This window comes from Diabrotica undecimpunctata, chromosome 8 (assembly GCF_040954645.1).
Source record: "Diabrotica undecimpunctata isolate CICGRU chromosome 8, icDiaUnde3, whole genome shotgun sequence".
In the NCBI taxonomy this organism is placed as follows: Eukaryota; Metazoa; Arthropoda; class Insecta; order Coleoptera; family Chrysomelidae; genus Diabrotica; species Diabrotica undecimpunctata.
The window spans coordinates 53,725,003-53,752,560 of NC_092810.1; the positions used below are offsets into that span (position 1 = coordinate 53,725,003).

At 33.2% G+C, this 27,558-nt stretch overlaps 1 protein-coding gene across 1 annotated transcript in view; it reads left to right on the top strand.

The window, feature by feature from the left end:
* LOC140448413 (melatonin receptor type 1A-like) overlaps positions 1 to 19,888 on the top strand; it is a 245,660-nt gene extending 225,772 nt beyond the window's left edge. Inside the window, exons 3-4 of the mRNA XM_072541496.1 lie at positions 12,772 to 13,216; positions 19,286 to 19,888. Coding sequence (XP_072397597.1) covers positions 12,772 to 13,216; positions 19,286 to 19,739 — 899 coding nt within the window. The 3' untranslated portion in view covers positions 19,740 to 19,888. The remainder of the gene's footprint in view (positions 1 to 12,771; positions 13,217 to 19,285) is intronic.
* The last annotated feature ends 7,670 nt before the right edge of the window (positions 19,889 to 27,558 follow it).

A 27,558-nucleotide genomic window follows, 5' to 3' on the forward strand; every position in this document is an offset into this window, starting at 1 on the left:
AGATTAAAATATTTTTTTATTAACTATTTTGAAGATGTAAGCAGTGATTTTTACTTACCAAACTAATTTTTATTTGGTATTAATTACTATTTAACTGGGAATAAGCCACAATTAAAGGTTAAAATACGTTTATTGACGTTTCAATTTCCACTTCGGAAATCGTTCTCAAAATACAAACATTAGTAAATTAAACAAATTTTGTTTTTGTTACTTAGTGAAAAATTCTTCTATTAATTTAATTTTATCTGACTCATCTATATTGACAATTCAGACATACATTATACATTTTAAAGTAGACGACTTTAAAATGATATTGCCAATATTGTTGAGTTGCGTTCCTGGGACGACTTTACTTATAAGATAGTTCATTCGATTACATGAAATCAACTTTAACTTGAGAATATCCGTCAGAAAAGATCATAACATGTAATTCGTCTTTGAAAAGACAAATACATGCCATGATGACAGTAAAATTCTCCTGTTAGTATTATGAGGTTTTTTTCCTGGTTTTTCCCTCATAATTTACTATGGAATCACTAACAGGAGAATTTTACTGTCATCATGGCATGTATTTGTCTTTTCAAAGACGAATTACATGTTATGATCTTTTCTGACGGATATTCTCAAGTTAAAGTTGATTTCATGTAATCGAATGAACTATCTTATAAGTAAAGTCGTCCCAGGAACGCAACTCAACAATATTGGCAATATCATTTTAAAGTCGTCTACTTTAAAATGTATAATGTATGTCTGAATTGTCAATATAGATGAGTCAGATAAAATTAAATTAATAGAAGAATTTTTCACTAAGTAACAAAAACAAAATTTGTTTAATTTACTAATGTTTGTATTTTGAGAACGATTTCCGAAGTGGAAATTGAAACGTCAATAAACGTATTTTAACCTTTAATTGTGGCTTATTCCCAGTTAAATAGTAATTAATTTAAAATGCCACAAGAAAATAGCTTCAGAACAATTTTATTTGGTAAGTTAACAAAAATTGTTTTTTCTTTTTAGTTCAACCTTGTAAGTATTTTGTCTTTTTTAGCTCTTGATAATAATTGTAAACACAATTAAAAGCTCGAGAATAAAAAAAATAGTTAACCAATAGCCCTATTATTGACTCCAACCCATCCAAAACAGTTTACCAATTCAACAGTCAACCAATTTAAGTGAAATTTGGTATCTTGATATTTTTTAATATGCTTAATATAAAAATGATATTCGTTTTGCCATTGACACTAGGTCGCGCCACCTACTATAACATTTGTTCATTAATGTGGCCCTTATTTTTATGTCCCCTGTATAAACATTCTAGGAAAAAAACATGAAATAACATTCAATTCTACACAAAAAGGTATTTTTATTTCAAATCAAAAAAGTACATCGTTTTCGATGTATTAGATATTAGTATTAGATAATTTGTGCAAAACATAATGCGTATGATTGAAACAATTATTTTTATTAAACCTTAAAATTACACAATGAAGTGAATATAAAACAATTGACAAGGTGAATAATTCAAAACGAAACCAAAATAAATTACAATAAGTGCTTAAAATGTTCACGATTAGATAAACTATATAAATCTAGTACAATCCCCAAATATGCCACACCATATATTTATGGAAAACTCATGTTGAAAATGTTCTTGAAATTCATGAGGATTTTCTATCGCATAAGTATGACTATTGCGCCAGATAAACACACCTCTTCTAGTAAATGTGGCTTCATTGGTAAATAAAATTTTATTATAAAACATTATATCGCCTAAATGGCGCCCTATCATAAACTGACTAAATCGGAGCCTTGCTGGAAAATCCTGTGGTAAAAGATTCTGTACTGGAGTAAAACGATACGGATACAGATTTTCTGTTCGTATTATTATTGACTCCGTAGATTGGCTTATACCAGTGGCCGCAGAAACAAGCCTTGTATTGATTTCTGGATCTTCTGCAACACGCACAACAATTTCATCCTCCATATCCGCATCAATTACTCTCGGTATTCCAGCATTCCTATTTTTGTTTTGAAATGACCCTGTTTCGCCTAATCTATCGAACAATGATCTAATAGTTTTAATATTTGGTTGCCTTCTATTGGGAGTTGCCTTCTATTCTAAAGTTCGAAATAGCGTTGAGCTGCTTTATCTTAAGTGGTTTATAAAAAACTTAATACCACTTTGACAAATAATGACTTGCACTACACTTTGACAACTAATAATAAATAAATTCGTAGTTACGTCTTGACGTTGCAAAAATTAAATAAAGACATGCATCATTAACAAACTACGTTATTTCGAAAACGGTGTACTGTTTTGATGTGAAAGAAGACTAGGTATATTTTTTGTGTAGAATTGAATGTTAGTTCATGTGTTTGAAGTTATACTTCTTTAGGTGCAATTGGGAAAAGTGTTGAGAGTGAATTTTTATAAAAATAACAGTATGAAGTACCTACGCGCTCACCGGCAGTATAAAGTTAGTTGCTAAATCTTTGAAGTTACGTATGTTTCAGTGCAAATAAAGTGTGAAAAAAATATATTTTATAATTTTTGTGTCTTTGAATTTGTCTTCGTCGGAAATAGGATAATGATATTAAAATATGATGAAAAGACGATTAAAAGGCAATCTTAATATTATTTGTGGATATAATCTATCAAAATAATTCATTTTAGTATGAATTTTACGGCCATAGCATACTGGCTTACACCAGTTGTCGCTCGAAAACCGGAGTGTCGACCGGGGTCAACCTTTGGATGGATGACCGGTTAGGAACATGTCATATTATTGCCTTGCTTACTTTTTTTTTATTTTCGGTATTATTTAAGAAAATTTTAAGGAAACTTGTAAGTATTAAAATTAGTTTAAAATTTAAATAAAACACAAATAAACTGTTTAAAATATATTTATTTCGTTGAAATCATATAATAGAAGTAAAATTTCTTACCTGCATACAAAGTACACACATATTCTTTTTTTTATAATAATAGACTCACACTGCACTTTGACAACAAAAAATAGTAAACAAATTCGTACTTACGCCTTGACTTTGCCATTAAGTTCACAGCATACCTAGGTACCTGCTTGTTTTGCGAAACATTAAATACAGACATGAGTATCATTAACAAAATACGTTTATTTCGAAAACGGTGTACCTTTTTGATTTGAAACAAGAATACCTTTTTTATGTAGAGTTAAATGTTATTTCATGTTTTTTTCCTAGAATGAACCAATGTTAGGCCATGGTGGAAAGGTGGCGCCACCTTTCCACCATGAGTGTCAATGGTACAACTAATATTATTTTCATATTAAGCGTACTAAATAATAGCAAGATATCAATTTTCACTTAAATCAGTTGAATAGTTTTCGATATATCCCTAAAAGTAATAAGTAATATTGAATCACCCTGTAGAACGAAAACTAACAAAATTTTGCCTAAGCAATTTGAGCTCAAACGCTTTATTTTGATGTCAGTTATCACCCATTAGCTAATGTCCAATTAATTATGGGACACCCTGTATATATAAAGAGTGGTCGAGCTAAATAATCTAAGTGCCAAAATTAAAAATTTCCAGAAATCAAAGAAAACTTGAAAAACTACAAAAATACAAATACATAATTGTTTATGGAAATTCTGCTTTATTAACAAGTACTGAAATAAGGTGTATCAAATTTCGGTGTTAATACACTGAAGGAACTTAATGATTCACAATAAATAAATAAAAAAAGAAAATGATCTAAGTCCACCGAAATAATACATGAAATATATGATAAAATATCTAAAATAAAGGTGAAAATGCTCTATTTTCCTGGTTAATGAAATCTAGCATGGCGCGAAGGTGTTTTTCTTACTTTCGTTTATTGCTAAACACCATTAAACGCTAAGAGCTCTGTCGACTTTAACTTTTGGACAGTCACACCTTTTTTCAATACACGACACTTCTCTTATACCATTAAGTCAACCGAAATTTTTCTTTTACATTACTGTTCCTGGCTCTTCTTTTGTCACACGTAACCACGATTTTTCTATATCTAACAGTCTGTAACGCCTGGAAGGTCTAACAGCAGCAATTATAGTTTTTACATCGTTTACTGTTTAAAGTTTGGAACGTTTTGTTCGTTTCTCCATAAGAGCAAAATCTCTATCTGAAGATGAAAAGCTATGACCGGAAACTAAAAATGTATGATCGATGGTATCAAAATATCCATTGACTACTAAGAAAATAAACATTTGGTTTTTCAAGTGCCCTGAACAGCTGCCGCTCCATATACATAGATTTTGCATATAAGTTAAAAGCTGTCCTGTATTCAAGGCTTGTACAAGACATTATGCCATTTGGTTTCCACCACGAGCCAATTCCCCTTCATTCCAGATGCACATTATCCCATCTGACGTATCTTTTACGTGCATTCCAAAATTGTAGCATAATTGGCGGCTGTAATACATACAACTATGCGTCAATTTGGTAAGCGAAAATACTTTTTGTAGATCCATGGTTATGCTACAGATATCGGTACCTGGAAGAGTATTGCTCGTACTGTCTTCTTAAATAACATTAAGAGCTCTACCTGTTTTTCTGTTATGTAATTTCAACTAAGTTTGAGCTTTTTAAGATACATTAAGGTCTTTGTCCTTGCCTTGTCCTTAAAAAAAAAAAGTAAATCACAAGTCTTGTAGGTATCAACTCGAGGTCTTCTAAAAGAAAGATTCGGAAAATCCTTCATAAAAACTCTCCTATATAATTTGTATATTGTGGTGCAGTCAGGATGTTTTATTTTAAAAGCGTTGAATAGCTTATTAACTACTTTTATTGCCAAAAATATTGTGGTGATTCGTTTCTGACTGGGTTTTTCAAAAATTCAGGTTGTAGTTCCCTCTGTTCCGTTTTCTTCCGACCGCTGTGTATAGTCGGCAAGTAACTTTTTCATGTGTCTGCAATTTATCAGAAAATATTTCTAACCGACATTTGCAATTTGTTTGTTTTAAGTTCGTAATCTGAACAATCTTTACAAAAATTGTTTAAATTAGATTAAATATACTTAAATAGTTAGTTAGCTCTTCGACTTATGTAGAAATTTTCTAGGAAGATTATTTACTATCTCAGAAAAAATTTATAACGAAAAATCGACGTATTCCATAGACGTTACAGACCTCTATTTCTCGAAAATCATAAAATCTAATGTAATATCTAAAGTATATATCCTCAACTTCGCCTAATTATTCTATAACCACTTATTTAATTTCATATAATTTAATATTTAATTCAAATTAACTTATTACTTACCATTTTAATTCAAGGATTAAGATCTTAATCGCTTTAAAACAATACGGTTTAACCGAATTTCAGTTGATTTAACATCATAACTGTTATCTCTTTCTGAAACAAAAATAAACGAAAACTGACAAAGAGATAGAAAAACAATTTCCGGAGTGGGAATTGGGGATATTGGAATGATTTGTGTTCAATGGAAATGTTTTGATTAGGGCTAAAACTGAAAACAATATTAAAGCTTTAATTTTAATAATTAAAGATAAACGATTGAAAAAGAGTTGCGCAGTAATAGCAAAAATCAATTCAAATTGGAGAAAATGAAAACCAGGTCTTCAGATTATCTTACACAATGCACTTTAACGAAAATTTAATTTAAATCTTGAATATGTTGCCTATGTGAGTCCATTTTAATTTAGGTAAAGAGAAATAAAAAGTTGAGAAATAAAGTGTTGCCTTTGACAATACAGGAACTGATACACGGGAAATAGAAAAACGAATCACTCAAGCAAAGAAAGTGTTAGGATGTCTCAATAGTATACTGTGGAGTAAAGAGAAAACGAAAGGAAGGAAATTTAATATATATGAGACCATGATTAAAACTACTCTTCTTTATGGCGCTGAAACATGGAGAATTAGTGAAAAGAACAAAAAGCGAATAGAAGCAGTAGAGATGGATGCAATGAGAAGATCTTTAGGTATTTCCAGACGAGACCGAATCAGAAATGATGTAATAAAACAACGTATGGGAATAGAAGGAAATATAACTCAAGATATAGAGAAGAAACAATTAAGGTGGTATGGGCATGTTCAACGGATGCCAGCATCAAGACTCCCCAAAAAAGTAATAGAATGGCAACCGATAGGTCGACGGAAAAGAGGAAGACCCAGATTAGAATGGCAACACGGCGTAAACAAGTCCATGAGCGAAAGAAATTTAACAACAAACGACTGCGAAGATAGGAAGAGATGGTGTTTAGGTATCGGACAACGTCGAAAGACGTTCTAAACCGATGTATATATATAAGAGAAATAAGAATAAGACTTACTCACAATCAATTTATTCTACTACCGACGACCGGTTTCATACTACAATTTTCTATGCATCGTCAGTTCAACGGTACTTCTTCTTCAGGTTCCTTCTCCTATCGGAGGTTAGAAATAATCATCGCTATTTTACCACTCTCTCAAATTTCTTAGCCAAGATATTTTTCGTCGTCCTAGGTTTCTCTTCCCTTGTATCTTCCCTTGCATAATTAATCTAAGTAATATGTACTTCTCGCCCCTCATTATATGACCCAGATATTGAATCTTTCTAATTTTAACAGTTTTTATGACTTCACATTCTTTCTTCATTCTTTGTAACACCTCTATATTAGTTACTTTTTCAGTCCACGATATTCCGTGGATTCTGCTGTAGCACCACATCTCAAAGGAGTTTAATTTTTTGATTTCAGACTGTTTTATTGTCCACGCTTCCATGCCGTGTAGTAAAGTAGAAAAAACGTAACAACGTAGCATTCTTCTGCGGATCTCTAGATTAAGGTTACGGTTGAAAAGTAAGTTTTTCAATTTTATGAACGTGTTTCTTGCCATTTCTATTCTAGATCTGATTTCTTTTGTTTGATCTCCATCTTCAGTTAGCTACGTTCCTAAATATTTATATGTTGTTACTCTTTCGATCGTTGTATGAATGATGATCAGGTTATCTAAATTTTGTGTTTTTTTGAGAATATCATTGATTTCGTTTTCTTGAGATTCATTTGCAGTCCGTACCTTTCACATGCATTGTATACATGTTGTATTATGTACTGTAGATCTTCCATGTCACTTGCAAATATGACCGTATCGTCCGCATATCTAATATTATTATTGCTATTTCCGTTGACCAAAATACCTTCCACAATTTCCAATAAAGCTTCTTGAAATATTACTTCACTGTAGACGTTGAATAAGAGTGGTGAAAGTATGCAACCTTGTCGAACTCCTCTAAGTATACTTACGTCCTCTGTCAGTTCTCCTTTGACCCTTATTCTTGCTTTCTGATTTTGATACAGATTCGATATAATTTGTAGATCTCTACTATCTATGTTTTTAGTCTTAAGAATACTTAAAAGCTTTTCATGTTGAACTCTGTCAAAAGCTTTTTTAAAGTCTATGAAGCAAGCATATATGTCCTGATTCATATCCAGGCATCGTTGTGTCAGAACATTGACTCCGAATAATGCTTCTCTAGTTCCTAGACCCTTTCTAAAACCCATATCTGTGAATCACTTATTTCTTGTTCTAATTTCATGTGGATTCTGTTATGTATGATTTTAAGGAAGGTTTTCAATGTGTGGCTCATTAATGCAATTGTCCGATAGTCATTGCAATCTTTAGCATTTGTGATTTTTGGAATCGTTACAAAAGTTGAGAGAAGCCATTCTGTGGGTATGTGTCCCGTCTTGTATATGGAGTTAAAAAGGTCTACCAAGACATCAATATTATCTTCATCAATTATCTTCAATAGTTCAGTTGGTATATTATCGGGTCCTGGAGCTTTTCTACCTTTTGTGTGTTTTATGGCATAAATAACTTCCTCTTTCATTATTTCTGGTCCCGTGATTTCTCCGTCAACTTCTAATTGTTCTACTTTTTGGTCATAAAATAGGTGTTCAATGTATTCTTTCCATCTACGTAATTTGTCTTGCATTTTAGTTAAAGTGGTACCATCTGCATTTGTTAATATCCCGATTGGTTTGTTATGATTTCCTGAAATCATTTCTTTAACCTACTTATGGGTGTTGAAAGTGTCATACCTTGCCTCACATTCCTCAATTTCTTCACATTTAATGGACATCCATGTTTCCTTAGCTTATTTTATTTTCTGTTTTATTTGTTTATTAATTTCTTGATATTTAATTTAATTTTTGTTTTTATGTATTCTTCTTTCGTCCATCTTTTCGAGAATTTCTTGTATCATCCATTCTTGTTTGGCAGCTTTTGTAAATGTTAATGTTTTCCGTCCCACAGTCTCTATTGTGTTCTTTATATTCTTCTATTTTGTTTCAATGTCTGTAGTGTTCTTTTTTTGTTGTTTTATTTCTTGAAAACTCTGATTTATTTTATTTCGAGTTTCTTGGTATGTATTTGGTTCTCTTAGTTTATCAATGTATATTTGTGGTCTAGATCCTTTCATTAATGGTTTTCTCAATCTTACATTCATATTTGCTACTACTGGGTTGTGGTCCGAGTTTACATCTGCTCCAGGGTAAGTCTTCACTACTGTAATAGAGTTCTTGTACCTGTTCCTTATCAAGATGTAATCTATCCGATTTCTTATAATTCTATCTTTGTTGTCTCCAGGAGCTTTCCACGTGTAGAGCCGGCGATTTGGTAATTTAAACATTGTATTCATAACTTAGTTCGTCACATCAGTTCTTCTGTTTGGCACATCTGAATGAGTCTTTCACCACGCTCACTTCGCTCTCCCAATCCATACATTCCAACACAACTCTCCACACTTCCTCTACCCACTTTGGCATTGAAGTCACCCATTAGTATCAGAACTTCACGTTTTTTTGTTGTTTTCATTATTGTTTCCAATTGCTCGTAGAAATCTTCTATTTCTTGTTTCTCCTTGTCAGCTGTTGGTGCATATACTTGAATTACATTCATTTTTCCCATATTGGTATTAATTTGTAGCATTATAATGCGATTCGAAAGCAGGGTGAAACCAAATAGTGATTTATCTATTTTCTTGCTTACCATTATGGCCACATCATATCGGTTTGTTCTATCAGAATATCCACTATAATATATAGCTCTGTTTCTAGTTCGTTGTTTTCCAGACCCTGGCCATTGTACACCGCTTATTCCCAGAATTTCGATATTTAATCTTTCCATTTCTATCGCAGTATTATTTACTTTACCTGATTGTAGTAAGCTTTGTACGTTCCATGTTGCAATTCTCATATTTCCTCTTGTAATATTTTTTAAAAGTATTCCATTATTTACATCACAGAGATTTCGCTGGCTTACGACCTGGGAAGCCCTGTGGCTAACTTGTGATTTACTTCCCCTGCCGGATCTTGGTTTCCGCGGCCCATGATCAGTAAGGTTACTCATTTGGTTTTTGCTAGCCATGATGATTGTACTAGGGATGCTCTTGTGAGCCTTTACTACAGTGGTTTCCCGTGGCCTTCTGTAGCCCTATGTCGTTGACCATGTGTCTGGTTCATCCGCCTTTGAGACCGATTTCTCGATCTCAGGACAAAGGGGTGCCCCTCCATTAACCAGCTCGTCCGCCCGAAGCCGTTGGCCAGTAGGTGGGGGATTGCTTATACCGGCAATCGCTCGGTGGTTTTTCGCCATATCTGGCTACCCTCACTTAGTTTAGCCTGCAGACCAATGCAGTTGCCCAGGGTGAGGCACGTGGAGCCATAAGTGAGAGTTAGGTGTCTTATGAGGACCAGTTATCAAGAAACATGTCCCGTCTATGACGCTCGATGTGGTCGTTCCGATAAAAGGTACTACCTCTATAACACACTCCAAACACCCCTTCAACGGTACATGGTAAACTAAATGCTGATATCGCAATAACTCGTATTAGGGTGCTGTATGGTACAAAATATATCGCAATTATGCCAATATTATGTGTATGTATGTGTATATGTGTGCAATTTTTTACTGTTAAATCATTTTAATTGAATAAATAATCCAATGAAATAATTAAATTAATCTTACTTACATGTCGAGTACCCCAACCTTGTTTGAAAGTTACACAAATCTGCATTAGTGGGAGATGTGGTCATGTGCGCCTCGGTAGTTTCATGCTTCGTGAAGGGAACTTAGGCGTGAGATTGGAAAGGCGCTGTGCACTTTTATTCGTTGAGATATTTGTCCAGGGTATAGGTGTACCTTAATGTAGCAGAGTAATATATCAAGTAATAAAAAACTGAAAACTTTTGCTTTCAACACCTCCATAAATTGTTATTATAATTAACTTTTCTGTTTTTTATGGTGTTAACAATTTTTTTGTCTTTTCTTAGCCTCTGGAGAATAGTTATGTTACTTGTGTGCTGTATATATGAGACCCTCAAAATACGACGGTAGCACCACATTGTAAATGCCTCAAAATGCATCTGCAAAATGCAAAAGCTTGCACTGCAAAAAAGTAATGTAAATAACGATGCGAAACTATGTGTATGAATGCCGTACTGTATCAAATTAACAAAATAGGGTCAAAATTTTCCGAAAATCAAAACCCGTCTGCTACTGGTACCAATATTTTTGTACGACATTAGGTCGCAGGTCATTATTTCTACTTCTTCTTCTAAGTTATAAATGCCGTACAGATATGTTTGACAAAAATATCCCCCTTTTGAGTGTGAAGTTTAACCTAACAGTGTTGTCACCTGTACTGATAAAAATTGACGGCATAGTATCTAAAATTGTTATTAAATATTGTAATATTGATTTAAATGTGATTTATATTGGGTCAAATAACCCCTGAAAAATGTCCCGTGGGCTTGTAGTATTTAAGATTCCGCCTAAAGAATTCCCAATCGGTCACCTTAGGGTTTCTATAAAACCTTGGTTCCTGTTTGACTTAGTTTATTTCGAAGCATGTGGATGCATAATCCGATAGTCAGACATGCCAGTTGAATATCATATCCCCAATCCCCATAGAACATACGCTTCGGAAAATTAGTGATTTTGCTCTTGATGTCCTGAAGATGGGCTTATTACTCTTGTTAAGCAAATTAAGTTTATTAGTATAATGTTGAAACTGGAATTCGAATTAACGGAGAATGTATCAATAACATCAGATACGCAGATGACACGGTGGTATTCGCTAATCCACGGACTTTCACTAAACATTAAGATAACAAAATGTATGATGATCTCTAAGAAGGAACAGTAAATTAAAAAAATCCGTGTGAATGGTCAACCAATAGAAAAAGTAAAAACATACACCTACCTAGGTACGAACGTCATAAAAATCACGTTACTACGATGTTATATCTTTCCTATACTGTTGTACGGAGTTGAGTCGTGGACTCTCACAGATGCTACGTGCAAGAAAATTAAGGTTTTAGAAATGTGGCTTTATCGTAGAGTCCTTAAGATATCCTATACCGACCAAGTTACTAACCAGAACGTTTTATTAAGAATGCAAAAAGAAAAAGAGTTGTTAACCACAATAAAAACAGCCAATATTAAATACCTTGGTCACATCATGGGGAACAGAGAAAGATATGGGTTGCTGCAATTAATTCTTTAAGGAAAAGTAGAAGAAAACGAAGACCAGGAAGGCGAAGGATTTCCTGGCTGAAAAATCTACGTACGTGGTTTAAAACAACAACCCCAAATCTTTTCAGAGCCGCATTTTGCAAAATACAGATTGCCATGATGGTCTCCAATATCGGAAACGGATAGGCACTACAAGAAGAAGAAGTACAAAGCTAATTAAAAATCAACTTACCTCTATTGTTTATATCTCCGCTGCCCCTCAATATATTATATTGTGGTGTGTGTTGGAGTCAACTTGATATATTCCAGAAGTTCATCCCTGAAAGTTGTTCTTTAGAATCAATAGGAAGATATAAAGACGCAATAATTATCTTGCAGCAGCTGTCATGTCTCCCTAAGTTATTATTTTAGTTTCCGATATTCCCAAAATTTATTCCCATTCCCTATCATATCTTACCATTTATATACGGTTTTTAAATAAGTACCATATCAATGTTCTCCTCAGCTATTTTAGGCATAGTAGTGCCAAAGCTATTTTTTTGTACTGCAAACTGATCTGTGTGATTTTAAATTTTTATAGTTTATTTATCCAATAGACTCTTTTGTAATTTGTTTCACCTGCATAGATTTCCGTTCCATCGAGATAATGCTAGGCTCCTAGAAAAAGGTAGTAGGGCTTCCATTAAAACCTTTTGAGCTCTTTTTTTGTGAACTCACATGTAATCAACCCATTTTGCGTTCAATTTCCTCATTTTTAGTTAACGACCTTAACGACCTTCCACTTTTCAAAAAGTCTTTTATAGTCTTAAAGATCTTCCAGTCAGCACATATCAACCCATAGTATCCGTCCACAAGTCAGTTTCCTTAGTAACAAAGAGCGATGGGAGCCTCATCGAGAAGTTTAGCAAAGACAACTTGTACTGCCCAACGTTATTCCCAGACACAGATTTGTCTGGATATTCTTTGAACATGACTACCGCCTTGTAATTACCGCTAAGCCCTTTAGAAGAGGCAGCAGTTCTGCTTTTTTTGTTAATTTCTCCTCGGAAGTTGTTTTATAATTTCTCCTCACAACAGCCTGTGTAATTTCGGTATTTCCTGTAGTAGTATTTTGATGACTATGTAAAAATTAATAATCATAAAATAAAAGTTATTACTAAAAAAAATTTTGCTATAAATACTAGTATATCAGTAATTTGTCATATTTCCATCTAGAAAAATTTATTATCTTTTTTAGCACGTACTATGTTCAATACTTTTTTTAGGTAACACCTTTATTGTCAACGTAGCCTTAGCCGATCTACTTGTATCCGGACTGGTGGTGCCAGCATCTGCAGTGGTAATTTTAGCTGGACTTCCAGACAATTTGTCGGTGTGCCGATTTCAATGGTTCCTAGCTACTCTATGCTTCTTGGTCACCGTCCTATCACTAGCTGCAATTGCAACTGAAAACTACTATCGGCTATGTTTTTCAAACAACTCGTACGAAAAATTGACCAGAGGAAAGATTACAGCCATCCTAGTCTTCTTCTGGACATTATGTGCGGCTATTTCTGGAATACAGTTTGTCAAAGATGTGTCCTTCGATTACTGTAGAAGGAAATATCCTGGACTAATTCCTTATCAAGCTACAATTAGCGTAATAATGGTATTTCTTCCCGTACTGATAACGTTGGTTTCGTATATCCGAGCAGGATATCAAGTAAGAAAGTAAGTAGATCATATTATTTAAAATAGTATATGTCCAGGTGTCAGAGATTTGACATTCAAAAATTATACGAACAAGCTAAATTTTGCCGAGAATGTCAATTTTTGGACCTTTAAAAAACATTTTTACCCCAAGGCTTCTCCCTAAAACCAAAAGTAGGAAGGGGAAAACAGAAAAAATCGATTTACCAAGAATCTGTTTGCCGTAGAAAAAAATATTTCAAATAAAAATGGTAGTTAGATAATTTTAAACAAAAATATTTATTAGCACTTTTTGTGTAGAACGAATCATTCTCTAATGTAAGGTACGTGCGCGAAATCAATTTTAAATAAAACTTGTATCAACTCGATGGTAAAATTCGATATCTTTTGATCAGATTGTTTTATCAACAAAAATCAAAATGCGTTTTAAAGGTGAAAGTTGCAGATTTTAGTATAAATTTTAAAATAAATAAAATCGTAATCGTAAATAAAATCATTTTCTATAAAGGTGTTAAATAAATAAACGTTTAGCGATTTTTACCATTTTTTACGATTCTCGTTAGATCAATAAAATTTGTCATTTTCATTTACCAGTCACTACGGAATTTTTATTATTAAAGTCCAATCTTTAAAACACATAGCCTAAAATTTCGATTTTAAGTTTTGGCAACAAAGGTGAGACATTTGCAATATTCTCAAAAACACGCTAATTTAAACATTCACATCACAAATAATCGCACGACACGAGAAATACTTCCACAAAAACGGTATTAGCTGCAATTTGTAGCTGAAGTTGTGCCGTTTCGAAAACATACTTGCGTAATGAAAAAGAAGCAGTATTCAATGTTTTAGATCGTTTGTGATGTGAAAGTTTAAATTTAGCGTTTTTTAGGCATATTTCAAATGCCTCACATTAGTTGCCAAAACTCAAAACCAAAATTTCAAGCTAGATGTTTTGAAGATTGGCATCTAATACTGAAAATTTTATAGTGACTGGTCAATGGAAGTGACACCTATATTTATTCTCTTTTTTTTGTGTCATAGACTTTCGTCATTCAGCCAGTCTCAAAAGGTTATAATATATTCCTTAAGAAGGTATATACACATAAGTACAGATTATTTCTCTCAGACAAATACACAGCGATATCCCTAAAACGAAATAGACGAATAATTAATAGAAGAACACGTCGAAGGAAAATACAAGGACACTCGCTTCTCGTCTAGGGGCCCGTCAAGACATTTATTTTAACAGACAAACAATACTGGACGACGGATAAGGTATTGTTACATATAGGATAAACAGAGGGTACAAGTCTAACCCTATACACGGTCATGAAAGTTTTCATGAACGAGTACCAGATTTATAAAGCTATGCATGTGTCTGACAAAAATTCTATAATTAAATTATATATTGTTACAAAACCTATGGCTAACAAGGACTGTATGTTATATGGAGCGTATGTATTGCATTTAGTTAATTTTGTATACAGGGAGTTTGAATGCTGAATAAATTTAGGATATTCAAAGAAGATGTGATCGAGGTCACCTAGCTTACCGCAATGTTTGCAACTATCATCATCGGTGACTTTTATTTTAAATAAATGGCATGGGTAGCATGCATGTCCAAAGCGTATTCGATTTATAGTAGTAATATATTTACGAGGAGCTTTGAAATTCTGAAACCAGGTTGTTTGAGGTATAATCGGTTGTAAAGAGGTATACCTTTTATGGTTTGTAGAACAGTAATGTTTCCATTGCTCTTTCCATCTCTGATTTTTTTTGAAAATCGTGGTAACATCTGATGTATTAAGCATATATTTCAACGTAGAGCCAGTTGTTACACTCATTTTAGCTAAATGATCTACATATTCATTATGTTTAAGACCAATATGTGCTTTGACCCAAATGAATTTATGTTGACTCCAGTCGATGATAAATGATACAATTGATCTTTTATTTCAAATATGTAGGGGTTGCTAAATGTTGAGGGCAATTCAATGTTTTTTATGCTCTGCAAAACTGAGAGGCAATCTGACAGAATTAAAATATGTCTATTGCAGGTGTTTTTAACATATTTTAGAGCTTCAAGTATAGCTATTGATTCCGCTGAAAAGATTGAAAATTCATATTGTAGTTTATATTTGAATTCTACGTTTGTAGCAGGTAAAATGTATGCGCATCCAGCCCCTTCTGTTGTTTTTGATGCGTCCGTGTATATTACTGTGGCTTCCCTATAATCCTGCAGTAGAGATCTTAGAAGATTGCTAAATTATTCTCATTAGAATCGTAAAAAATAGTAAAAATCGCTAAAAGTTTATTTAACACCTTTATAGAAACTGACTTAATTTGCGACAAAACGTAAATATGTAAAAAAAATGCATATATAAGCTACTCTTTTTACCTTTAAAACGCATTTTGATTTTTGTCGATAGGACACTCTGACACACTGATTTTTTTTTTTTTCAAAGGTAAAATTTTTTTGTTGATATTTTCTTTAATGGGACACCTAAATAATACTGACAATATTTTTTATAAAATTTTTGACCCCACACTTTTCATTTTACAGAATGGTGGCAACTGTTACCAAGAGGTTATTAAGGCATAAATAAACATAAAATTATATATAATATTTTATTACAGAAAAAGCATGTATAAAAATATATTATGTTTTATTGACGTCTTGCATGATAGCTTTTGAAACAATTTCTGTCTTTTGACAAGCACAGAAAGAACTTACACTTTTTACACATCGTGCGTGATCTTCCGCTGCATCCTTCAAAACCGCAACGCTGTCCGCAACTTTTTGTACCAATTGGCCAGTGAGAAATTTTATCATCTCACTTCGCTGACAGGTTTTTGCTGTTTCATTCATTTGGAAGGTTCATCTTTCGCAAACGTAAAAGGGGAACTTCCAGGGGAATCTCTGGGAGAACTTCCAGGGGAATCTCTAGGAGAACTTCCAGGTGACTCATTTAAAGGACGACCTATTTTCGGTGTTCTCAGTTAGAGAAAGCTAAAGCTTCTGCAACATAATACGTGAATTCCAATAAATCTATTTTCTTATTTTTAGGTTTATTTTGATTGTCAAGACGATACTCCAACCATGAGTTGCACACTCTCACATAAAATTACCCAAATTAAGTTCACTTCTTACTTCTAATAAACGTTCTATAAAGTGATACAAGAAAATCATTTTTATCCACGCCGCCCATACTTTGATTGTAAAGTTTAATTACTGCTGGACGTTCAACTTATACATGTTTTTGTTTTTTTTTTATCCCAACGTTTAACAGTATCAGTAGGCTCTAAGCTTATAACATTTGAGGCCATATTTACGACCTTGTTATCGAACCATCTAACTGCAACAGTATATGGATCGGAAGTAATTTTCGAGTCTTAACTTCCTCTTCCTGATAGTTTCAGTTCTTTTTCGGAACGGAGTGTACAGTTTCCCATGCGATTTTGTCTAATAGTTCCAGCAGCAAATATTCCTCTCGTGTGAAAAATTTGAGTAATTTCATTGAATTGAAATAATTATCAAAGTAGAGCTTATATCTCGAATTATCTGGCAATCTTTGTGATAAATACAGAACACGTTGTAGCATTGTGGTTCATTTCTACAGACAATGGTAATGTAATTTCGCTTTGATAAACTACCGATCGGTATATTATTTCTGATTCACCACAAAAATTAAAGACTTTTATGCCCCAAGGATTTGGTTTGCCTCTAATATACTGTTTTAGAAAAAATTGTCCCTTGAATGGAATATTTGTCTCATCTATGCAGTTATTTTCTTCAAGCATTAATTCTTCGCAAAGTTTTTCAAAGCTGGTCATTATTTTCCTCACTTTCCAAAGTTTATCATTGGTATTCTTGACGGTGTTGACATCTTAGATATGTAAATAATTGCGTAAACTTTTAAATCTGTTTCGATACATACCGATATCTTTAATCAAACGGAATGTGTACGGGGAGCCCAATAAAGTCTTACCCTCGGAAAATTAATGATTAACATAACAATGTGCAGAACAACCAGGCGGTGTATCTCATTTTCGTCAGTACTGCGACTTTTACCATTCTTGTAAACCTAATCAGAATTTCTTTTTTCAAATAACTCCTTGAATGTTTAGGGTGAAAAATAGCGCGAACAATAATGAAATGGTGAATGGTCTTCTGAACTGTCCCTTTCATCATAACTAAAATTAATTTCACTTGATCGATCGAAAAGGCCATTTGGAGGTACAAATTTTCCAGTCTTCGAGATAGTTTTTTGTTTTTCCACTTTTTTTAGTATTTTGAGGAATTTCTTCTTTTTCTAATGCTACTTCATCCTCATCTGATGTTGACATATCAGCCTCTCCATAATCTGGATCACTATCATCTTCTATATCAAAACAGTCATCATTCAGGGCAGCTAATGCTTCTTCTGCTTGGACAAGGGTCACATCCACTTCAGTTTTCCCTTTCCCGTAAAATACAATTGTAAGAACCTTATCTGAAAAGAATTCATTGTTTAAAATGTTGTCATAAATTCTAATCTATTTAATCCATATTGTAACCGATAACACCTACTGGTGGCATTTGCGTACGCTTTTTATAGGACCATACCAAATAGTAGCAAAAGCAGAAACAATTACAATGTATTCTTAAATGAACTTTTCATAATGTTAGTAAACACGTGAAGTTTTTTTCAACACAATAGCAATATTAGAACAAAAAAACAAATACTTACTAAGTGAAAAAGGATCACATCACCAGCATTTACTTTAAGTAGACCAACAAAACCTGTTTACATTCCAAATGATTCAAATACATATTAAATCATCTTATATAGGGACTGTAGCCGCCCTCTATTAGAATTATGTTGAAATAAAATAAGTCATATCACAAATATCTGTGCCGAATTATAGGCTTAGTAATTGCCACGGTCAGGGCCGAAAGGAAGTAGCAGATAACAACGTAGCAGATCGAAATGATTGTAATCTATTTAACCCAAACGAAAGGCAACTTACCACTAAAGAGGTTGCCCAAACCATTAAAAAGCTTAAAAATAATAAATTACCCAGAACCGATCAAATATGTAGTGAACTCTACAAGAATGGTGGCGACGCCCTATTACAAACACAGTATAAACTTTTACTTCTTGTCTGGCAAAACGAGACCATGCCCTGTGAATGGTCTCAAGGTGTGATATGCCCGTTACATAAAAAAGGCGATCAGCTTCAGTGTGACAACTACAAAAGTATAATCTTGTTAAGAACTGCTTGAAAAATACTAGCAAATATTCTCTACGATAGGCTACAAGTTTACACAGTTGGCATAGTTGGAAAATAGCAGGCCAGATTTACTCCAGAAAAATAAAAAATTAACCAGATTTATTCAATTATACAGATCCTCGAGAAAACATTAGAATTTAACAATAAAACCCATCACCTATTCGTCGACTTCAAGGTTGCATACAACAGTGTCAAGAGAACATTACTATACCAATTAATGCATGAGTTTGGTATACCAGAAAAACTCATCCGATTAACGAGAATGACGATGTTTTCACATATGGGGCGGAAATATAGACTCTAACTCAGAAAGATGAAATACTTCTGGGGATATTCGAGCGTTACATACTCCGCAAAATATTGTGGAGTCTCTTTAATGACCAAAATGTCGTAACGTTCATTAAAACACAGCGACTTTTATGGTCTGGACACATAAAAAAATGTTATTCTCATAGGTCTAAGAAAATAAATTACCTTTTCTCTAGCTGTACAGTGATTTATCTCTTGTTTTAACAATTTTTTTTAAACTTATTGTGTATTAATTAGGAATAACAAGTTCTTTTAAAATCTGCAAAAATATACAGGGTGTCACATTTAAATTAAATAAGTTAAGGGTATTTCCGGTGAAGCCTGAAATGGAGTAGTAAAAAAAATTGGCATAAGATGCGTTATGTGTCATTGTACTTAAATGCAAAGTTTTATAATTTGTTTCAAATATATTCACTTGGTTTCACACTTTATCCCAACCATGTACATTTATCGCTATATATTAATTAAATATACGCATTTTTTAAAGTAAGTTTTATGTTTTAGGTTTAAATCTCGACCAAGCTTTAAAGCCCCAATGACTTTTAATTGGGACAATATGCTGATGCATTCCAACATATACAGTTTTGTTGTCTTTATAATATTTTGGCTTCCATTCGGAGTAGTCTTAGCCCTAAGTACGGTACGAAAAATACCAAATAGTCTTTTTTACAATCTAGCATGGTTTGCTATCAGTAAATCCTGTGTGAATAGTATACTCTACGGCATATCAAATCAACACTTTAGAGGAGCTTATATCAACCTGTTCCAATACTGTTGCTGTAAAACCACAGTAACGTTTTCTAGGAGGCAGCGTCCGGAAGGAATTAGACCTTCTGGAGATGTGCGGGTCCACATTATACCAGGTTATAACATGTACTGCAGTCCACAGCGAGGTAGGGATAATCAAAGTAAAAGAATATCGTCAAGGACTAATGGTCGGGAAGTGTACGAGTTATGATGAGACGATAGAGGAGTATGGATTTAAGCCACAGATGTTTAAATACGAATAGTTTATGTCGAACCAAATAAATAAATGTACATTTAAGGCTATTTTTGAGATTGTCACTTTTACGTTTTTTAACTTGTATTTGGTATATTTGCAAAATATTGTATGAACCGCTTTTTAGATATATTTGAAATATGTTTTTTATATGGGGCTGCCATAGAATTTATAATAGATGATTTATTAATTATTTTTTTTTAACTTTTAACTACTTTTCATTTCAATTTGATTCGATTTAGAGGTAGAAAGGTAGAGGATAAAAATTACAGATTTCTTTTCTTATGAATGTTTTATTAAGTTTCGAACGTCAATGTTATATAACTCATATTTGTTCAGGGGCGTACTCTTATTATTATTGGTTATTTGTCACGTAATTCAATTATTTCGGCTAATTAGTGATCTATTTTTGGCATGCCTTTACACTTTATAGTCTTTAATGAAATAGGTTGAGGAGGGGAGAACTGTTTGTCTCAAGTTGGTCATTCAGAATTAGATCTGTGTTTTTTAATTTGTTAATTTCCATATATTCTAACAAAGATAGCTTAAGGCCTTTATTTTAAATGTGAAGAATTTGAAATTCGTCATTAAAAAAATGATTATGATCTAGAAATGGAAGTGCGTATGTAGAATCTGTTTTTCTATTATTGAAAGCCCTTTTATGTTGTCCTATTCGTTTATTAAAATTTCTACCATTTTGACCGATGTAAGTTTTTGAGCAGTCGCCACATTTAAGTTTGTATACACCACTGTGTAAGTGCTTTTTATTTTGGCTCTTGTTGTTTTTAATATATTTGCCCAAGTTGTTGTTTGTTCTAAAAGCTGGTGTTATTCCTTTCTTTTTATGTGTTTGGCTATTTTTCTTGATATTTTGCCTGTATATGTAATCGAGCAGAAGGTACTGCGTTTTTTTCTGGTGGTGGAAATACTAATTTCAGGGCTTTCTTGCGTAGTTTTTTATTTAAAATTTTATTAATTGTTTGTTCGTTGTATCCATTCTGTCTCAAAGTTGTATTTTGACATCGGAATTTCTGTTAATCTATGTAACATACTATGACAGGCTGCTAGTTTATGTTGTGTGGGATGGGATGATGAATTGGGTATAGTCGTGTCAGTATAGGTAGGTTTATGAAATATGGAGAAGTCAGGTTTGTTTTTAAGTCTGATAATTTTTAAATCTAAAAAATTTATGGATTGACTTTGTTCTGTTTCTATTGTAAATTCAATAAGACTATGAAGTGAATTAATATACGATAAAAATTGGTCGAGTTGCCTGTTAGTTCCTGTGAAACATACCAGTACGTCGTCTACGTATCTCCACCAATATTATTGTTATATAAAATGAATTTCCATCAAGTAACGGTCGAATCAACAATTATTTTATTTTTTTTAGAAATATTATTAACAAATGTACAACATTTTTTAATTATTTATAATAATGATAGTCTTGAATCCTATGGATCTCTGTGTATAGTATCGCTTGCTAGATTTATTAATTTATTATTTATATTTGTGTTTTTTACGTCAACGTCATATTTTTTAAATGTTTTTGGTTGCTGATAATTGTGATTTTGTAGATATTTTGTTTATTTTTTTTTGTGACTGCTACCACATCTTAAGAATACTTGTCTTCTCTACCTAATGCATGTTTAATCGTAAATATCCATCGTAACAATGCTTGTTTTACTTGTTTGATAAATTTATATGCATTTCGGGTTTTGTCTTCTGTTAAGTTTATTTCTAGGTCCATTAACTGTTTGTTTATGTGTTTTCTCTTTATTTGTCGACACAGTTTATCAGATATTCGTCTTTTATTTTCAAATCCTTTACTTAAAACAAAATAGAACTTCATTTCGGTCGAGATCAAGAACACAGTGAAAAGCTTATCAATGGCATGTGAGCACTGTCAGTTTGAACCACCGAGACGTCAGAGCGTTTTATATTTCCCAACTCAGATCACCATAAGGTAAAAGAAAGATTCAAATCAAATATTTTTAAACTATTATCACCACTCCAAATTACCACAGATTTGATCCTGCTATTTGAAGATATCACTAAGAGATTAATTCAAGAGATGCTCAAAACTATCAAAACCCACCACTAACGGAAAAAATTCTAGTCAGGTAATATTAATACACCATGTTGTGACAACATTTCCAAGAACTACGTGATACAACTTCGACCAAGCATCGCCCACAATGTAACGAAAATGGCTGGTACCTTTATCAAACTCTGCTACTTTTCTAATCTTCCGACAGTAGCCAATACTGTTATGTTTCGACAATAGGGCAAAACTTTGATCAGTTAAAGGTTACTCTTTTTCATAACATTATAGATAAAGTATTAGAAATCCTAAAGGAGATTTTACAACCATGTCCAATTTTCAATTTTAAAAATGTTCTTCTTCTTTTAGACCGTTATTGATCGTTGGATGTCATATTGGCTACCATATTCGCTATCGTGACTTTATTGACAGAAGCTTTAAATAATGATTTAGTCGATTTTCCTTATCATTCTCAAATGGTACGGTGTCAACAAATAACACATAACAAAATAAAAACGCTTCACAACCAACATTCTCCTTTATCTCCTCTTATTCCCTTGCAGGATATCATCCAACTACCAATGGAATACAAATCTGGTGTTGCGTCGCTTTTATACAGTTTTTCATTAGCCTTAAATCATCAGCACATCGTGTAGGTGGCCAACCGATGCTTCTCTTTTCTTCACTAGGTCTCCATTTCAATAACCTCTTTGTCCATCGCCCATCTGTCATTCTAGCTACTCACGTGTTCTGTCCATATTCATTTCGGTTTGACTATCCTATCGACGAAGTTAGTTGTCTTGGTTTTTTATTTTGTCTTACAGAGTTATTGCTAACATAGATCGCCCTATTCTTTTAGGTGTAACTCAGGTTGGTAGTCGAGACTTTTGTTAGTAAGTATTTCTGCTCGGTATGTCAACGCTGGAAGGACACATTGATCAAATATTTTTCTTTTCAGACATGTAAGCAGCTCATTGTTAAAATTTCTCTCATTTTTCCATGTGCTGGCCACCCAAGACCGATTCTTCTCTTCAGTTCTTTAGTATATTTATCTACGAGTTCCCTTTTTTTGTCTAATAATACGATGTTCTGATTGGATACCAAATTTGTCATTACTTTGTTTTCGAGATTTCTATATTTAAATCTACATTTTCTGTAGCCACAACAAGTTCCTGTACCATCTCTCTTGCTATTCCTAGATCCGCAGCTATTATGACTATATCATCGGCGTAACGTAATTTGTTTAGATATTCTCCATCTATTCTTATTCTCTTTCGTCAATCAATCAAAATTCTTAAAAGCATGTTCCAGCACCTTATTAAAAAGTTTAGATGACATTTGGTCTCCTTGTCTAACCTCCCGCTCTATTTTTAAAGAATACACAAAGAGAAATACCTGAAGAAGCAAGAAACGACTAAATAGGGACTAATAAGATCACCACACACACTACACAAATACCATGAGGAAATGTGATAATTCCAGTATCACACAGAATATTGGACAATTAAAAAAAGAAAGAATAGCGAATTCAACGTGAAGGAATGAAAATGATTAGATGGTTAAGTGGAGATGATGACACTCTCACACAGGAACAATTTCCAACACTCCGGATTGGCTACAGAAGAATTATCAACAAACAACGAAAATTAAATCATAGTTGTACTGAAATTAGAAGTAACTGTTTCTTTATATTGTTTTGAAGGTATTTTCTGGTGGCATCTTATGCAAATTTACTATTTTAATTGGAAATAAGCCTGAATATTAGTTAAAAATTAAATTTATTTGACGTTTCGACTTCAACTTCGGAATATTTTGATAACGATTTTCGAAGTGGAAGTCCAAACGTCAAATACATTTAATTTCTAACTCATATTGTGGCTTATTCCCAATTAAAATAGTAAATTTACTACAAGATCACTTTTTAACTGATATTTCTACACTGTATACAATTTGCTTACATCAGCTCCAAAAAAATCTCAATTGGTGCTGTCTGTCCGACATCGCTGAGCAAAGATCCCTAGTTCGCAAATAAATAATAGAAAATAACTTTCAATTTCACGAAAAATTATTGTAGCCCTGCAAGTTTCTGATATCACCTTCCCCAATAGTTGTGAAGATATTTTACAGCTGAACTTCAGATCCTCAAATGACCTTCCAGTGGCCAGAAAGCGTAAAGTTGCTACAAGGCGTTCTTCAGTACTGACACATTCACGCATGACGGTATCTTTTTTGGAAATGAGTAGACCAACTTTTTCCAGCAACAGCGAAAAAGTGAAGTTGTCCATTCTGAGGTAGTTTTTGTAATAATCCTCATCAATGACATTGAGAAATTTCGTGTCACAATAGTTTACACGATCAACAAATAATTTCTTCATCCAACATTTTTTCTTCTTTTTTTCAAATGATAAGGATAACAAGCACAATGCTGTCATTTTCCTCCTCCTAATTATATTTTGCGTAGTGTTTACTCGATACATTTTTTGGTTAAGCGATATACACCGTCGTAAAAACAAACTAGAACTGAAGTTGGACCGCTAGTCGGAGCGTAAGTGGAGACGAATATCCAACTAGTAGTCCTTCTAAGTGGGACCGCAAGTCGGAACGTGAGTGTCCAGCTTTACTGTATAGTTATTCAATGAGTATCACTTTTGTGTTTAAATATTAATTTTGTACTGCGCTTTTTAACCAAATGAATATAGCTTATTTTTATTTCAGTTTCATAAAAATGTAAAAATCTTAATATATACTCTACCTTTTGCCCCGTGGTTTATGAATATAAATTTTTTATTAATTTGTTTAAAAACATATTTCAGGTGAGTATTTATAATTATATACTCCACTTTCTAAGTTCTTATTGCAGTCCGATATAAAAACACTAAAAAGCATATAAAATGTTTTCCTTGGTTCAAGTATTTTTGTAATATCTGTGATTTAAATAGTCTATACTTACCAGTGGAATATTAAAAATACAGAGATTTAACGTTATACACAGTAAGTGTATAGTAGAAAGCTGAATGTGATGTGCTTATTGAAATGTTGATTGCCGGTGGGCAAGATTGAATGGTGCTTATTGTTGTATTGTCCATGTATTGATATTCTATATACATCAGTCGTATAAAGCAAAATAGAAGAAATGAGGTCGATTATTTTGGTATATACTTACCGATCGAAACATAAACAAATAAATTTGTAGTAAATTAGCAGGTATGTGGTCTGTTGTATATTTGTAAATAAAACTCATTTTTTCTTTACGTCTCTATACTTCGCTAATTGTTTGTTAGCTTCATCAAAAGAAACTACGATATAATTTTAAATAAAATTAATAAAACGAACAATAAAATTAAATATTAAACTAACAGAATTAAAAGTATTTTAAAACAGTTCCGTGTTCAAAACAGTACTGACAGACAAAACCACTAAAGCCGCGTTTACACGATGACAATTGGCGAGACAATTGTCATTGGGCAATTGTCATCACGCGATTGCGGATTGTCGGAGGCCAGTCCAGTTGAACGAGAAGATGTTTATACGAAGCCAACTATTGCCATGGCAGTAGACAGCTAAAACATGGCCGACTGCTCATCTGTGGTGTCCGGTGAGGGAACTAGCAAAAAACAAGACAGCACTACTGGCCTACACAGTTCACACGGCGCCAATTGTCGCGACAATTGAGATTTCGAGTGTTGGGGGAGCTCACTGGGCGCAGCTCATTGTCCTCAGTCTACTCCCGGAGACAACTGAATTTTGGACCAATTGTGAGGGCAGTTGGCAAAGCAATTGGCCTGAAGTATTTAGACGAAGACAATAATTTCATGCCAGTCAGTTGTATTCTGACAATTGTCTCGCCAATTGTCATCGTGTAAACGCAGCTTAAGTGTATAATTATAATTAGTGATTAAAAAAAAAGCAAACATAAAAAAAACACAAGTACATAAATATTTAACAAACATTAGTAGTCAGTTTTATACATGATACAATATAAAAGATAGATTAAGTATTTTATTGTTTATAAAGTAAAATTAATTTAAATTATTTCATTGATGTAAAAACAATCTTTTTGTAACTATTTTCTTACCTTCCTTGACATTTGGTTAGTCAAAATGGTGCCCAGTTTTTAAATGGTGGTGCTGTCAACTGCCGCACACGTATTTTTCTTTTTTGTGCAGTCACTTTTGTGTTTTTTTATTCTCTGTTTGAGCCATTGTGAAGTTTGGCCGATATAACAACTCTGACAATCTAAACAAGGCAACTTTGTAGATGACATTAGTTTACATGACGTGCTGGAAAACAGCAAATTTCATGTGTACTCCAATACTGAGAAACCTACCGCGCTATCCAGAAGACGACATAATTGTATGAAATTTAATATAAAGGATAAAAACCGGTGTTAAAAAACCTAAGTTTAGTTTTGGAGGTTAATTGAATTGGCCTTTGTTCAGAAGAAGAACGTTTGCAGTGGGTTTTGTATAGAATTGAGTATCTACATCTACAATTGGAGTTTGTATCTTTCTGGAGCCTGTTTTCTGGAGTGCTGATCTGGTAGAACATTTGAAGTTTGTTTTGGGTCCACTGACGACTTTGGATTTAAGTATTAAGAGTGGTCGTGTAATAGGTAAAGAGACTGGTGAAATTTGGGAAATTATTGGGCATTGTGGTGATGAAGATTAATGATAAATTGGATTTTGGTTGTCGTGGATTTTAAGGTTTTTGATTCCAAGATTTATTAATAAGGGCATATATATGTCACGTGACCAGTTTTCTTAGGTTTATATCAGTTTTTTGTCTTGAGATATACACAATAAATGTGTAAAATATCTTCATGAATAACGAATATTGAGTCTGGAATGGTCAAGTTTTTTGGTTGTATATGTAATTGACAAATAAATCTCAAGATGTGGCTATATTCTAGAAGAATAATTCTGATTCTTAAGAAAGTTATATGAGATACAAGATGTGGACCCACGTTTTGTAATTCTCGACTTAATGTCTTCTTCTTCTTCTTTTTTCTCTTTATAAGCAATGCTGCTTGTTCATGGACAGACTGATACCTCTATGGAAGGTTGTCACTCCACCTTTGCGCGGTCGTCCGATACTTATTCGTCGACTTAATGTATTATGAGGAATTATTAATCTTAACGTTTGATAAAACAAGTCTCACAAATGAGACTATGTGACGTCTGGCAAGTACAGTTTCTCTTTTTATTTGGAGGTAACGCCATTGTCAACAAACTCATCCACAATATGTTTATTTAAGAGGTATATACACAGTCTGTTGTTGGATAAATTAGTTGAGAAGATAATGTTTTTAGGATGAATCATATAATAGTATCTAACGGAATCATATAATTTTATAAAGGAGTGTTTCATACTAAAGATAATGGCTTGTTATTTCGACGGAAACTATCACTTGCTATCACTGTGAAGTAACGAAGCAGTAACTTTGCAAAGTATTTTTCTGTGAAGACTATTTTTCTTCTTGTGACGTCTTCTAACAAAGCTGGGCGAACACTTCTCTAAACGCTTTCCTATCTCTTGTAACGTACAATATCTGTTCCACCCTGAGGTTAGTCCAATCTTCCAATATTCCTCAGCCAAGATTTCTTCTTTTTCCTTTTCTTTTCTCTACTCTTCCTTGCTCGATGACGTGTAGAAAAAAATATTTAACGTTTCGAAGTATGAGGCCCAGAAACGATGCTTTTCATATTTTAATTGTGTTCATAAGCTTTCTGACAT